Source organism: Cetorhinus maximus, unplaced genomic scaffold (assembly GCF_964194155.1).
Source record: "Cetorhinus maximus unplaced genomic scaffold, sCetMax3.hap1.1 HAP1_SCAFFOLD_1792, whole genome shotgun sequence".
Classification (NCBI taxonomy): Eukaryota; Metazoa; Chordata; class Chondrichthyes; order Lamniformes; family Cetorhinidae; genus Cetorhinus; species Cetorhinus maximus.
Window position 1 is genome coordinate 1 of NW_027597732.1, and position 15,367 is coordinate 15,367.

A 15,367-nucleotide genomic window follows, 5' to 3' on the forward strand; every position below is an offset into this window, starting at 1 on the left:
CAACGTTAGTTATTAATGAGAACAGAGCATCAAGATCGAGGGCAGCAGGACAGGAAACGGGTCTTACTGGGCACAGAGACAGGGTCTGTAGTGAGAGGGGGTGTTACTGGGACATAGACAGGGTCTGTAGTGAGAGGGGGTGTTACTGGGCACAGAGACAGGGTCTGTAGTGAGAGGGGACGTTACTGGGACACAGAGACAGGGTCTGTAGTGAGAGGGGACTTTACTGGGACACACAGACAGGGTCTGTAGTGAGAGGGGGTGTTACTGGAGAGAGAAAGAGAGAGGAGAGAGAGAGGAGAGAGAGAGAGGAAGGAGAGAGAGGAGAGAGAGAGAGGAAGGAGAGAGAGGAGAGAGAGAGAGGAAGGAGAGAGGAGGAGAGAGAGGAAGGAGAGAGGAGGAGAGAGAGGAGAGAGAGGAGAGAGAGAGGAAGGAGAGAGAGGAGAGAGAGAGAGGAAGGAGAGAGAGAGAGGAAGGAGAGAGGAGGAGAGAGAGAGAGAGAGAGAGAGAGAGAGAGAGAGAGAGAGAGAGAGAGGAGAGAGAGAGAGAGAGAGAGAGAGAGAGAGAGAGGAGAGAGAGAGAGAGAGGAGAGAGAGAGGAGAGAGAGGGAGACAGGAGAGGGAGAGAGAGGGAGAGAGAGAGAGAGAGGAGGCAGAGGGAGAGGAGGAGAGACAGAGAGAGGAGGGTCCGTGCTCTCCGAGGTCCGATCTTCCTTGTGCACTATGTTGCTGAGTGTGTTGCGGGGGTTTCCGTCAGCAATGTCCCCCAGCTGCTCTCCCCTCCTCCCTCTCCAGCCAGTTCCATCAGGAGTCAGGAGTAGTTCTGGATGGGGTGACTGATCTTTAAACAGCTCCAGTAACAGGCACGAGCCAGACAGCAGACGGACAGGATAACCAGCACAACCAGCCCGCATAGATCCCGTGGTACTCCTCAGCATGTTTCCAAGTGGCAGCCTGGGGAAGGCACAGACAGACAGACAGGCAGAGGGGTTAATATCCCGAACAGACAGACGGACAGACAGACGGACAGAGGGGTTAATATCCCAGACAGAGGGGTTAATGCCCCAGACAGACAGGCGGAGGGGTTAATATCCCAGGCAGACAGGCGGAGGGGTTAATATCCCAGACAGACAGGCGGAGGGGTTAATACCCCAGACAGACAGGCAGAGGGGTTAATACCCCAGACAGACAGGCGGAGGGGTTAATACCCCAGACAGACAGGCGGAGGGGTTAATATCCCAGACAGACAGACAGACAGACAGGCGGAGGGGTTAATATCCCAGACAGACAGGCGGAGGGGTTAATATCCCAGACAGACAGGCGGAGGGGTTAATATCCCAGACAGACAGGCGGAGTGGTTAATATCCCAGACAGACAGGCGGAGGGGTTAATATCCCAGACAGACAGGTGGAGGGGTTAATATCCCAGACAGACAGGCGGAGGGGTTAATATCCCAGACAGGCAGACAGACAGGCGGAGGGGTTAATATCCCAGACAGGCAGGCAGACAGACAGACAGACAGACAGGCGGAGGGGTTAATATTCCAGACAGGCAGGCAGACAGACAGACAGGCGGAGGGGTTAATATCCCAGACAGGCAGGCAAACAGACGGGCGGAGGGGTTAATATCCCAGACAGACAGGCGGAGGGGTTAATATCCCAGACAGGCAGACAGATAGACAGACAGGCGGAGGGGTTAATATCCCAGACAGGCAGACAGACAGGCAGACAGACAGGCAGACAGACAGATGGAGGGGTTAATATCCCAGACAGGCAGGCAGACAGACAGACAGACAGAGGGGTTAATATCCCAGGCAGACAGACAGACAGACAGACAGACAGAGGGGTTAATATCCCAGGCAGGCAGACAGACAGACAGACAGACAGACAGACAGACAGACAGACAGACAGACAGACAGACAGACAGACAGACAGACAGACAGACAGACAGACAGGCGGAGGGGTTAATATCCCAGACAGGCAGGCAGGCAGACAGACAGACAGACAGACAGACAGGCGGAGGGGTCAATATCCCAGACAGGCGGAGGGGTCAATATCCCAGACAGGCAGAGGGGTCAATATCCCAGACAGGCAGAGGGGTCAATATCCCAGACAGGCAGAGGGGTCAATATCCCAGACAGGCAGAGGGGTCAATATCCCAGACAGGCAGAGGGGTCAATATCCCAGACAGGCAGAGGGGTCAATATCCCAGACAGGCAGAGGGGTCAATATCCCAGACAGGCAGAGGGGTCAATATCCCAGACAGGCAGAGGGGTCAATATCCCAGACAGGCAGAGGGGTCAATATCCCAGACAGGCAGAGGGGTCAATATCCCAGACAGGCAGAGGGGTCAATATCCCAGACAGGCAGAGGGGTCAATATCCCAGACAGGCAGAGGGGTCAATATCCCAGACAGGCAGAGGGGTCAATATCCCAGACAGGCAGAGGGGTCAATATCCCAGACAGGCAGAGGGGTCAATATCCCAGACAGGCAGAGGGGTCAATATCACAGACAGGCAGAGGGGTCAATATCACAGACAGGCAGAGGGGTCAATATCCCAGACAGGCAGAGGGGTCAATATCCCAGACAGGCAGAGGGGTCAATATCCCAGACAGGCAGAGGGGTCAATATCCCAGACAGGCAGAGGGGTCAATATCCCAGACAGGCAGAGGGGTCAATATCCCAGACAGGCAGAGGGGTCAATATCCCAGACAGGCAGAGGGGTCAATATCCCAGACAGACAGACAGGCGGAGGGGTCAATATCCCAGACAGACAGACAGGCGGAGGGGTTAATATCCCAGACAGACAGACAGGCGGAGGAGTTAATATCCCAGACAGACAGACAGGCGGAGGGGTTAATATCCCAGACAGACAGACAGACAGGCAGAGGGGTTAATATCCCAGACAGACAGACAGACAGGCGGAGGGGTTAATATCCCAGACAGACAGACAGACAGGCGGAGGGGTTAATATCCCAGACAGGCAGGCAGGCAGACAGACAGACAGACAGACAGACAGGCGGAGGGGTCAATATCCCAGACAGGCGGAGGGGTCAATATCCCAGACAGGCGGAGGGGTCAATATCCCAGACAGGCAGAGGGGTCAATATCCCAGACAGGCAGAGGGGTCAATATCCCAGACAGGCAGAGGGGTCAATATCCCAGACAGGCAGAGGGGTCAATATCCCAGACAGGCAGAGGGGTCAATATCCCAGACAGGCAGAGGGGTCAATATCCCAGACAGGCAGAGGGGTCAATATCCCAGACAGGCAGAGGGGTCAATATCCCAGACAGGCAGAGGGGTCAATATCCCAGACAGGCAGAGGGGTCAATATCCCAGACAGGCAGAGGGGTCAATATCCCAGACAGGCAGAGGGGTCAATATCCCAGACAGGCAGAGGGGTCAATATCCCAGACAGGCAGAGGGGTCAATATCCCAGACAGGCAGAGGGGTCAATATCCCAGACAGGCAGAGGGGTCAATATCCCAGACAGGCAGAGGGGTCAATATCCCAGACAGGCAGAGGGGTCAATATCCCAGACAGGCAGAGGGGTCAATATCCCAGACAGGCAGAGGGGTCAATATCCCAGACAGGCAGAGGGGTCAATATCCCAGACAGGCAGAGGGGTCAATATCCCAGGCAGGCAGAGGGGTCAATATCCCAGGCAGGCAGAGGGGTCAATATCCCAGACAGGCAGAGGGGTCAATATCCCAGACAGGCAGAGGGGTCAATATCCCAGACAGGCAGAGGGGTCAATATCCCAGACAGGCAGAGGGGTCAATATCCCAGACAGGCAGAGGGGTCAATATCCCAGACAGGCAGAGGGGTCAATATCCCAGACAGGCAGAGGGGTCAATATCCCAGACAGGCAGAGGGGTCAATATCCCAGACAGGCAGAGGGGTCAATATCCCAGACAGGCAGAGGGGTCAATATCCCAGACAGGCAGAGGGGTCAATATCCCAGACAGGCAGAGGGGTCAATATCCCAGACAGGCAGAGGGGTCAATATCCCAGACAGGCAGAGGGGTCAATATCCCAGACAGGCAGAGGGGTCAATATCCCAGACAGGCAGAGGGGTCAATATCCCAGACAGGCAGAGGGGTCAATATCCCAGACAGGCAGAGGGGTCAATATCCCAGACAGGCAGAGGGGTCAATATCCCAGACAGGCAGAGGGGTCAATATCCCAGACAGGCAGAGGGGTCAATATCCCAGACAGGCAGAGGGGTCAATATCCCAGACAGGCAGAGGGGTCAATATCCCAGACAGGCAGAGGGGTCAATATCCCAGACAGGCAGAGGGGTCAATATCCCAGACAGGCAGAGGGGTCAATATCCCAGACAGACAGACAGGCGGAGGGGTTAATATCCCAGACAGACAGACAGGCGGAGGGGTTAATATCCCAGACAGACAGACAGGCGGAGGAGTTAATATCCCAGACAGACAGACAGGCGGAGGGGTTAATATCCCAGACAGACAGACAGACAGGCAGAGGGGTTAATATCCCAGACAGACAGACAGACAGGCAGAGGGGTTAATATCCCAGGCGGACGGGGGGGTTAATATCCCGGACGGAGTGGTTGGGCGGGGGAACATGACTGATCGGATACTCACTGTGACCCCGGCAGCCACAATGGCGAACAGCAATCCCACGGCGAATATCCACATGCAGCGCTTCCGAGGGTATTGACGACCTATCGAGGAGCTGAGGGAAACGAGAAAAGAGGGAGGAGTTAGAGGCGCAGACAGGCAGAGAGAGAGGCGCAGACAGGCAGAGAGAGAGGCGCAGACAGGCAGAGAGAGAGGCGCAGACAGGCAGAGAGAGAGGCGCAGACAGGCAGAGAGAGAGGCGCAGACAGGCAGAGAGAGAGGCGCAGACAGGCAGAGAGAGAGGCGCAGACAGGCAGAGAGAGAGGCGCAGACAGGCAGAGAGAGAGGCGCAGACAGGCAGAGAGAGAGGCGCAGACAGGCAGAGAGAGAGGCGCAGACAGGCAGAGAGAGAGGCGCAGACAGGCAGAGAGAGAGGCGCAGACAGGCAGAGAGAGAGGCGCAGACAGGCAGAGAGAGAGGCGCAGACAGGCAGAGAGAGAGGCGCAGACAGGCAGAGAGAGAGGCGCAGACAGGCAGAGAGAGAGGCGCAGACAGGCAGAGAGAGAGGCGCAGACAGGCAGAGAGAGAGGCGCAGACAGGCAGAGAGAGAGGCGCAGACAGGCAGAGAGAGAGGCGCAGACAGGCAGAGAGAGAGGCGCAGACAGGCAGAGAGAGAGGCGCAGACAGGCAGAGAGAGAGGCGCAGACAGGCAGAGAGAGAGGCGCAGACAGGCAGAGAGAGAGGCGCAGACAGGCAGAGAGAGAGGCGCAGACAGGCAGAGAGAGAGGCGCAGACAGGCAGAGAGAGAGGCGCAGACAGGCAGAGAGAGAGGCGCAGACAGGCAGAGAGAGAGGCGCAGACAGGCAGAGAGAGAGGCGCAGACAGGCAGAGAGAGAGGCGCAGACAGGCAGAGAGAGAGGCGCAGACAGGCAGAGAGAGAGGCGCAGACAGGCAGAGAGAGAGGCGCAGACAGGCAGAGAGAGAGGCGCAGACAGGCAGAGAGAGAGGCGCAGACAGGCAGAGAGAGAGGCGCAGACAGGCAGAGAGAGAGGCGCAGACAGGCAGAGAGAGAGGCGCAGACAGGCAGAGAGAGAGGCGCAGACAGGCAGAGAGAGAGGCGCAGACAGGCAGAGAGAGAGGCGCAGACAGGCAGAGAGAGAGGCGCAGACAGGCAGAGAGAGAGGCGCAGACAGGCAGAGAGAGAGGCGCAGACAGGCAGAGAGAGAGGCGCAGACAGGCAGAGAGAGAGGCGCAGACAGGCAGAGAGAGAGACAGACAGACAAAGAGAGAGACAGACAGACAAAGAGAGAGACAGACAGACAAAGAGAGAGAGAGAGACGTGCCAGGCAGCAGGGGGGAGGGAGGGTGAGCGACCCCGGACATCAGGGGCCCTCAGTCCCCGAGGGGTGCGGGCAGTGCACGGGAAGCAGTCCGGTTCCTGTGGGAAAAGGTGCACACCAGGGACCGGAGTTATACTTACACACGGCGGCAGTGCGGACACCGGGCTAACGTTCTGTCTGTGAACTCCCTCCACTGCAAAAAAATACACAAAAGGAGGGGGTGTCACCAACGCCTGGGTGCGATGCTGCGTCCCCTGTGAAACTCCCTCCCTGGTCACCAAGAAACCTTAAACGATGGCTGCCTAGCGTCACCTGAAGTTTATACCCCTCCAAGGCAGTCGATCTTCTCGTTGACCCCCCCCAGTGGCGAGAAGAAGCTCCCAACTCCTCAAACCTGGGAGGGCGGCCGGCTCAACTCCGAGCAGCCAGTGAAGGGGCTGGTTTTCCCCTCTGCCTCCGTGGCTCCCAGCGGAGCTTGTCCCCAAAATCACGGCTGATTGGCTGGGGAAGGCATCCAGGCTGGCTTCGCTCGCACCGCCCACCAGCAGCACCGGTAAAGCCAAAGGGTGGGGGGGGCCTGCACTCTCACCTCGGAGCTGCTGTACCTGCTGAAAAGGCAGACGCCCGCCCATCGGCTGTAGAAGCCATCACAGCTGCTGAACGCAAACCTTCACTCCCCAGGCAAACGACAGTTCCACCGCAAGTGATGGGCCCACGGCTGTATCTTTCACAGGCCCATCTGAAACCCCTCGCGTCTTTCTATCTGTATTTTAATTACTTATCACGTTCACTTACATAGGTTACAGCAGCAAAACTCAACTCATCATGTTCCAATCAAAATGCTCACGCCCACACACACACTCGCGCGCGCAAACACGCCATCGCCCTCAGGCGCACGCGTGCGCACACACGCACACACACGCCATCGCCCTCAGGCGCGCACGCACACGCCACTGCCCTCAGGCGCACGCGTGCGCACACACGCACACACACGCCATCGCCCTCAGGCGCGCACGCACACGCCATTGCCCTCAGGCGCGCACACGTGCGCACTCGCACGCGCACACAGACACTCATGACCTCGCACACTCGCGCCCTCACACACATGCGCCCTCAGGCACCCACACACTCCCACGCGCGTGCACACACTCGCGCCCTCGCACACACGCGCACTCGCGCGCACACACACTCGTGCCCTCGCACACATGCGCCCTCACGCATGCACACACTCGCGCCCTCGCACTCACGCGCCCTCGCACTCACGCGCCCTCGCACTCACGCGCCCTCAGCGCGCGCACACACACTCGCGCCCTCGCACACATGCGCCCTCACGCGTGCACACACTCACTCCCTCGCACTCACGCGCCCTCGCACTCACGCGCCCTCGCACTCACGCGCCCTCAGGCGCACACACACACCCGCCCTCGCACCCACACACTCGCGCCCTCGCACACATGCGCCCTCACGCGTGCACACACTCGCGCCCTCGCACACACGCGCCCTCGCACGCACACACTCGCGCCTTCGCACCCTCACGCGCGCACACACACACTCGCGCCCTCGCACGCGCGCACACTCTCGCGCCCTCAGGCGCGCACACACACACCCGCCCTCGCGCACACACACGCGCCCTCACACACATGCGCCACACGCGCCCACACACTCACGCGCCCTCAGGCGCGTGCGCACACACACCCACCCTCACACGCGCGCGCACACTCGCGCCCTCGCGCACACACACCCGCCCTCACGCGCACAAGACATCACATGCACCCTCACACACGCCCTCGAGTGCCTGTGCACTAAATGGACAAGGACCCCACCCTGCCCAGGACAGAAGGGGCAACTCACCAGGAATGTGTTTCTGCAGTGCCCACAGATGACCCGAATCCCGGACGGGGGAGGTTCTGGGCTGCTCGGGCCGGGGTGAATGGGTCCAAGGTTAATGATCCTCTTGCTGTTCGTGTATATTAATGATCATAATAGAAAAATAATATCAAAAAGACAAGAGATCAGAGAAAGATCACAGACTCACAGGGCACAAACCAGAGAAAATACACACGGTCAGGCCATTCAGCCCCTCTCCTCCAGCCTGTTACACAGGAACAGGAGGAGGCCATTCAGCCCCTCTCCTCCAGCCTGTTACACAGGAACAGGAGGAGGCCATTCAGCCCCTCTACTCCAGCCTGTTACACAGGAACAGGAGGCGGCCATTCAGCCCCTCTCCTCGAGCCTGTTACACAGGAACAGGAGGAGGCCATTCAGCCCCTCTCCTCGAGCCTGTTACACAGGAACAGGAGGAGGCCATTCAGCCTCGGACGGAGTGCAAATCCTGGAACCTCTGCCTACGATCAGAGGAAGGTGACCACCAGGACATGATCAGCAGACAGACCCACTCTCTCCAGGGCAAGTCACAATCTTCGGGAAAAATCAGAGGATGCTAGTCAAATCCCACCCACCCAGCAACAACCAGACAGTGATCGAATAAAAATCTCAACAGACTGGTGTCTCTCAGTCCCTCTCTCTCTCAGGGAGATATCTGTACACTGACTGGTGTCTCTCAGTCCCCTCTCTCTCTCTCTCAGGGAGATATCTGTACAGTGACCGGTGTCTCTCAGTCCCTCTCTCTCTGAGGGAGATATCTGTACACTGACTGGTGAATCTCAGTCCCCTCTCCCTCTCAGGGAGATATCTGTACATTGACTGGTGTCTCTCAGTGCCCTCTCTCTCTCAGGGAGATATCTGTACACTGACTGGTGTCTCTCAGTGACCTCGCTCTCTCTCAGGGAGATAACTGTACACTGACTGGTGTCTCTCAGTCCCCTCTCTCTCAGGGAGATATCTGTACACTGACTGGTGTCTCTCAGTCCCCTCTCTCTCTCAGGGAGATGTCTGTACACTGACTGGTGTCTCTCAGTCCCCTCTCTCTCTCTCTCAGGAAGATATCTGTACACTGACTGGTGTCTCTCAGTCTCAATCGCTCTCTCTCAGGGAGATATCTGTACACTGACTGGTGTCTCTCAGTCCCCTCTCTCTCTCAGGGAGATATCTATACACTGACTGGTGTCTCTCAGTCCCCTCTCTCTCAGGGAGATATCAGTACACTGACTGGTGTCTCTCAGTCCCTCTCTCTCTCAGGGAGATATCTGTACACTGACTGGTGTCTCTCAGTCCCCTCTCTCTCTCTCTCAGGGAGATATCTGTACAGTGACTGGTGTCTCTCAGTCCCCCTCTCTCTCTCAGGGAGATATCTGTACACTGACTGGTGTCTCTCAGTCCCCTCTCTCTCTCAGGGAGATGTCTGTACACTGACTGGTGTCTCTCAGTCCCCTCTCTCTCTCTCTCAGGAAGATATCTGTACACTGACTGGTGTCTCTCAGTCTCAATCGCTCTCTCTCAGGGAGATATCAGTACACTGACTGGTATCTCTCAGTCCCCTCTCTCTCTCAGGGAGATATCTGTACACTGACTGGTGTCTCTCAGTCCCCTCTCTCTCAGGGAGATATCTGTACACTGACTGGTGTCTCTCAGTCCCCTCTCTCAGGGAGATATCGGTACACTGACTGGTGTCTCTCAGTCCCCTCTCTCTCTCTCTCAGGGAGATATCTGTACAGTGACTGGTGTCTCTCAGTCCCCTCTCTCTCTCTCTCAGGGAGATATCTGTACAGTGACTGGTGTCTCTCAGTCCCTCTCTCTCTCTCAGGGAGATATCTGTACACTGACTGGTGTATCTCAGTCCCCTCTCTCTCTCAGGGAGATATCTGTACACTGACTGGTGACTCTCAGTCCCCTCTCTCTCTCAGGGAGATATCTGTACACTGACTGGTGTCTCTCAGTGACCTCGCTCTCTCTCAGGGAGATATCTGTACACTGACTGGTGTCTCTCAGTCCCTCTCAGGGAGATATCTGTACACTGACTGGGGGGTCTCAGTCCCTCACTCTCTCAGAGAGATATCTGTACACTGACTGGTGTCTCTCAGTCCCCTCTCTCTCAGGGAGATATCTGTACACTGACTGGTGTCTCTCAGTCCCACTCTCTCTCTCGGAGATATCTGTACACTGACTGGTGTCTCTCAGTCCCCCTCTCTCTATCAGGGAGATATCTGTACACTGACTAGTGTCTCTCACTCCCCTCTCTCTCTCAGGGAGATGTATGTACACTGACTGGTGTCTCTCAGTCCCCTCTCTCTCTCTCTCAGGAAGATATCTGTACACTGACTGGTGTCTCTCAGTCTCAATCGCTCACTATCAGGGAGATATCTGTACACTGACTGGTGTCTCTCAGTCCCCTCTCTCTCTCAGGGAGATATCTGTACACTGACTGGTGTCTCTCAGTCCCTCTCTCTCTAAGGGAGATATCTGTACACTGACTGGTGTCTCTCAGTCCCCACTCAAGGAGATATCTGTACACTGACTGGTGTCTCTCAGTCCCCTCTCTCTCTCAGGGAGATATCTGTAGACTGACTGGTGTCTCTCAGTACCCTCTCTCTCTCAGGGAGATATCTGTAGACTAACTGGTGTCTCTCAGTCCCCTCTCACTCTCTCTCTCTCTCTCTCTCTCTCTCAGGGAGATATCTGTAGACTGACTGGTGTCTCTCAGTCCCCTCCCTCTCTCAGGGAGATATCTGTACACTGACTGGTGTCTCTCAGTCCCCTCTCTCTCTCTCAGGGAGATATCTGTACACTGACTGGTGTCTCTCAGTCCCCTCTCAGGGAGATATCTGTAGACTGACTGGTGTTCTCAGTCCCTCTCTCTCTCTCAGGGAGATATCTGTACACTGACTGGTGTCTCTCAGTCCCCTCTCTCTCTCTCAGGGAGATATCTGTACACTGACTGGTGTCTCTCAGTCCCTCTCTCTCAGGGAGATATCTGTACACTGACTGGTGTCTCTCAGTCCCCTCTCTCTCAGGGAGATATCTGTACACTGACTGGTGTCTCTCAGTCCCTCTCTCTCAGGGAGATATCTGTACACTGACTGGTGTCTCTCAGTCCCCTCTCTCTCTCAGGGAGATATCTGTACACTGACTGGTGTCTCTCAGTCCCCTCTCAGGGAGATATCTGTACACTGACTGGTGTCTCTCAGTCCCTTCTCAGGGAGATATCTGTAGACTGACTGGTGTCTCTCAGTCCCCTCTAACTCTCTCTCTCTCTCTCTCTCAGGGAGATATCTGTAGACTGACTGGTGTCTCTCAGTCCCCCTCTCTCTCTCTCAGGGAGATATCTGTACACTGATTGGTGTCTCTCAGTCCTCTCTCTCTCTCAGGGAGATATCTGTACACTGACTGGTATCTCTCAGTCCCCTCTCTCTCAGGGAGATATCTGTAGACTGACTCTTGTCTATCAGTCCCCCTCTCTCTCTCAGGGAGATATCTGTACACTAACTGGTGTCTCTCAGTACTCTCCCTCTCAGGGAGAAATCATGTAAACTGACTGGTGTCTCTCAGTCCACTCTCTCTCTCTCAGGGAGATATCTGTACACTGACTGGTGCCTCTCAGTCCCCTCTCACTCTCTCTCTCTCTCTCTCTCTCTCTCAGGGAGATATCTGTAGACTGACTGGTGTCTCTCAGTCCCCTCTCTCTCTCAGGGAGATATCTGTACACTGACTGGTGTCTCTCAGTCCCCTCTCTCTCTCAGGGAGATATCTGTACACTAACTGGTGTCTCTCAGTCCCCTCTCTCTCTCAGGGAGATATCTGTACACTGACTGGTGTCTCTCAGTCCCCTCTCTCTCTCAGGGAGATATCTGTATACTGACTGGTGTCTCTCAGTCCCCTCTCTCTCTCAGCGAGATATCTGTACACTGACTGGTGTCTCACAGTCCCCTCTCTCTCTCAGGGAGATATCTGTACACTGACTGGTGTTTCTCAGTCCCCTCTCTCTCAGGGAGATATCTGTACACTGACTGGTGTCTCTCAGTCCCCTCTCTCTCTCAGGGAGATATCTGTACACTGACTGGTGTCTCTCAGTCCCCTCTCTCCCTCAGGGAGATATCTGTACACTGACTGGCGTCTCTCAGTCCCCTCTCGCTCTCAGCGAGATATCTGTACACTGACTGGTGTCTCTCAGTCCCCTCTCTCTCTCAGGGAGATATCTGTACACTGACTGGTGTCTCTCAGTCCTCTCTCTCTTAGGGAGATATCTGTACACTGACTGGTGTCACTCAGTCCCTCTCTCTCTCTCAGGGAGATATCTGTACACTGACTGGTGTCTCTCAGTCCCCACTCAGGGAGATATCTGCACACTGACTGGTGTCTCTCAGTCCCCTCTCTCTCTCAGGGAGATATTTGTACACTGACTGGTGTATCTCAGTGCCCTCTCAGGGAGATATCTGTAGACTGACTCTTGTCTATCAGTCCCCCTCTCTCTCAGGGAGATATCTGTACACTAACTGGTGTCTCTCAGTCCTCTCCCTCTCAGGGAGATATCATGTACACTGACTGGTGGCTCTCAGTCCCCTCTCTCTCTCAGGGAGATATCTGTACACTGACTGGTGTCTCTCAGTCCCCTCTCTCTCTCTCAGGGAGATATCTGTACACTGACTGGTATCTCTCAGTCCCCACTCAAGGAGATATCTGTACACTTGACTGGTGTCTCTCATTCCCCTCTCTCTCTCAGGGAGATATCTGTAGACTGACTGGTGTCTCTCAGTACCCTCTCTCTCTCAGGGAGATATCTGTAGACTAACTGGTGTCTCTCAGTCCCCTCTCACTCTCTCTCTCTCTCTCTCTCTCAGGGAGATATCTGTAGACTGACTGGTGTCTCTCAGTCCCCTCCCTCTCTCAGGGAGATATCTGTACACTGACTGGTGTCTCTCAGTCCCCTCTCTCTCTCTCAGGGAGATATCTGTACACTGACTGGTGTCTCTCAGTCCCCTCTCAGGGAGATATCTGTAGACTGACTGGTGTCTCTCAGTCCCCTCTCTCTCTCTCAGGGAGATATCTGTACACTGACTGGTGTCTCTCAGTCCCCTCTCTCTCTCTCAGGGAGATATCTGTACACTGACTGGTGTCTCTCAGTCCCCTCTCTCTCAGGGAGATATCTGTACACTGACTGGTGTCTCTCAGTCCCCTCTCTCTCAGGGAGATATCTGTACACTGACTGGTGTCTCTCAGTCCCCTCTCTCTCAGGGAGATATCTGTACACTGACTGGTGTCTCTCAGTCCCCTCTCTCTCTCAGGGAGATATCTGTACACTGACTGGTGTCTCTCAGTCCCCTCTCAGGGAGATATCTGTACACTGACTGGTGTCTCTCAGTCCCTTCTCAGGGAGATATCTGTAGACTGACTGGTGTCTCTCAGTCCCCTCTAACTCTCTCTCTCTCTCTCTCTCAGGGAGATATCTGTAGACTGACTGGTGTCTCTCAGTCCCCCTCTCTCTCTCTCAGGGAGATATCTGTACACTGATTGGTGTCTCTCAGTCCTCTCTCTCTCTCAGGGAGATATCTGTACACTGACTGGTATCTCTCAGTCCCCTCTCTCTCAGGGAGATATCTGTAGACTGACTCTTGTCTATCAGTCCCCCTCTCTCTCTCAGGGAGATATCTGTACACTAACTGGTGTCTCTCAGTACTCTCCCTCTCAGGGAGAAATCATGTACACTGACTGGTGTCTCTCAGTCCACTCTCTCTCTCTCAGGGAGATATCTGTACACTGACTGGTGCCTCTCAGTCCCCTCTCACTCTCTCTCTCTCTCTCTCTCTCAGGGAGATATCTGTAGACTGACTGGTGTCTCTCAGTCCCCTCTCTCTCTCAGGGAGATATCTGTACACTGACTGGTGTCTCTCAGTCCCCTCTCTCTCTCTCAGGGAGATATCTGTACACTAACTGGTGTCTCTCAGTCCCCTCTCTCTCTCAGGGAGATATCTGTACACTGACTGGTGTCTCTCAGTCCCCTCTCTCTCTCTCTCAGGAAGATATCTGTACACTGACTGGTGTCTCTCAGTCTCAATCGCTCACTATCAGGGAGATATCTGTACACTGACTGGTGTCTCTCAGTCCCCTCTCTCTCTCAGGGAGATATCTGTACACTGACTGGTGTCTCTCAGTCCCTCTCTCTCTAAGGGAGATATCTGTACACTGACTGGTGTCTCTCAGTCCCCACTCAAGTAGATATCTGTACACTGACTGGTGTCTCTCAGTCCCTCTCTCTCTCAGGGAGATATCTGTAGACTGACTGGTGTCTCTCAGTACCCTCTCTCTCTCAGGGAGATATCTGTAGACTAACTGGTGTCTCTCAGTCCCCTCTCACTCTCTCTCTCTCTCTCTCTCTCAGGGAGATATCTGTAGACTGACTGGTGTCTCTCAGTCCCCTCCCTCTCTCAGGGAGATATCTGTACACTGACTGGTGTCTCTCAGTCCCCTCTCTCTCTCTCAGGGAGATATCTGTACACTGACTGGTGTCTCTCAGTCCCCTCTCAGGGAGATATCTGTAGACTGACTGGTGTCTCTCAGTCCCCTCTCTCTCTCTCAGGGAGATATCTGTACACTGACTGGTGTCTCTCAGTCCCCTCTCTCTCTCTCAGGGAGATATCTGTACACTGACTGGTGTCTCTCAGTCCCCTCTCTCTCAGGGAGATATCTGTACACTGACTGGTGTCTCTCAGTCCCCTCTCTCTCAGGGAGATATCTGTACACTGACTGGTGTCTCTCAGTCCCCTCTCTCTCAGGGAGATATATGTACACTGACTGGTGTCTCTCAGTCCCCTCTCTCTCTCAGGGAGATATCTGTACACTGACTGGTGTCTCTCAGTCCCCTCTCAGGGAGATATCTGTACACTGACTGGTGTCTCTCAGTCCCTTCTCAGGGAGATATCTGTAGACTGACTGGTGTCTCTCAGTCCCCTCTAACTCTCTCTCTCTCTCTCTCTCAGGGAGATATCTGTAGACTGACTGGTGTCTCTCAGTCCCCCTCTCTCTCTCTCAGGGAGATATCTGTACACTGATTGGTGTCTCTCAGTCCTCTCTCTCTCTCAGGGAGATATCTGTACACTGACTGGTATCTCTCAGTCCCCTCTCTCTCAGGGAGATATCTGTAGACTGACTCTTGTCTATCAGTCCCCCTCTCTCTCTCAGGGAGATATCTGTACACTAACTGGTGTCTCTCAGTACTCTCCCTCTCAGGGAGAAATCATGTACACTGACTGGTGTCTCTCAGTCCACTCTCTCTCTCTCAGGGAGATATCTGTACACTGACTGGTGCCTCTCAGTCCCCTCTCACTCTCTCTCTCTCTCTCTCTCTCTCAGGGAGATATCTGTAGACTGACTGGTGTCTCTCAGTCCCCTCTCTCTCTCAGGGAGATATCTGTACACTGACTGGTGTCTCTCAGTCCCCTCTCTCTCTCAGGGAGATATCTGTACACTAACTGGTGTCTCTCAGTCCCCTCTCTCTCTCAGGGAGATATCTGTACACTGACTGGTGTCTCTCAGTCCCCTCTCTCT

The 15,367-nt window shown here is 55.0% G+C and overlaps 1 protein-coding gene and 1 long non-coding RNA gene across 2 annotated transcripts in view; both read right to left on the bottom strand.

Annotated features, from left to right (window-relative positions):
* Window positions 1-130: 130 nt before the first annotated feature.
* On the bottom strand, window positions 131-302 carry LOC144676654 (uncharacterized). The gene is made up of 2 exons (XR_013575391.1): window positions 228-302; window positions 131-185 (listed from the first exon to the last, which is right to left on the bottom strand). It is a non-coding gene; the product is annotated as an uncharacterized LOC144676654 (long non-coding RNA).
* Window positions 303-731: 429 nt separating this feature from the next.
* Window positions 732-15,367, bottom strand: part of LOC144676655 (type 1 phosphatidylinositol 4,5-bisphosphate 4-phosphatase-like) — a gene marked incomplete at its 5' end in the record, with an annotated part of 66,332 nt that continues 51,696 nt past the window's right edge. The window contains 5 exon segments of the mRNA XM_078537024.1: window positions 732-902; window positions 905-953; window positions 4,614-4,704; window positions 6,070-6,122; window positions 7,781-7,886. Of these exon segments, the coding sequence (XP_078393150.1) occupies window positions 811-902; window positions 905-953; window positions 4,614-4,704; window positions 6,070-6,122; window positions 7,781-7,886 (391 nt within the window).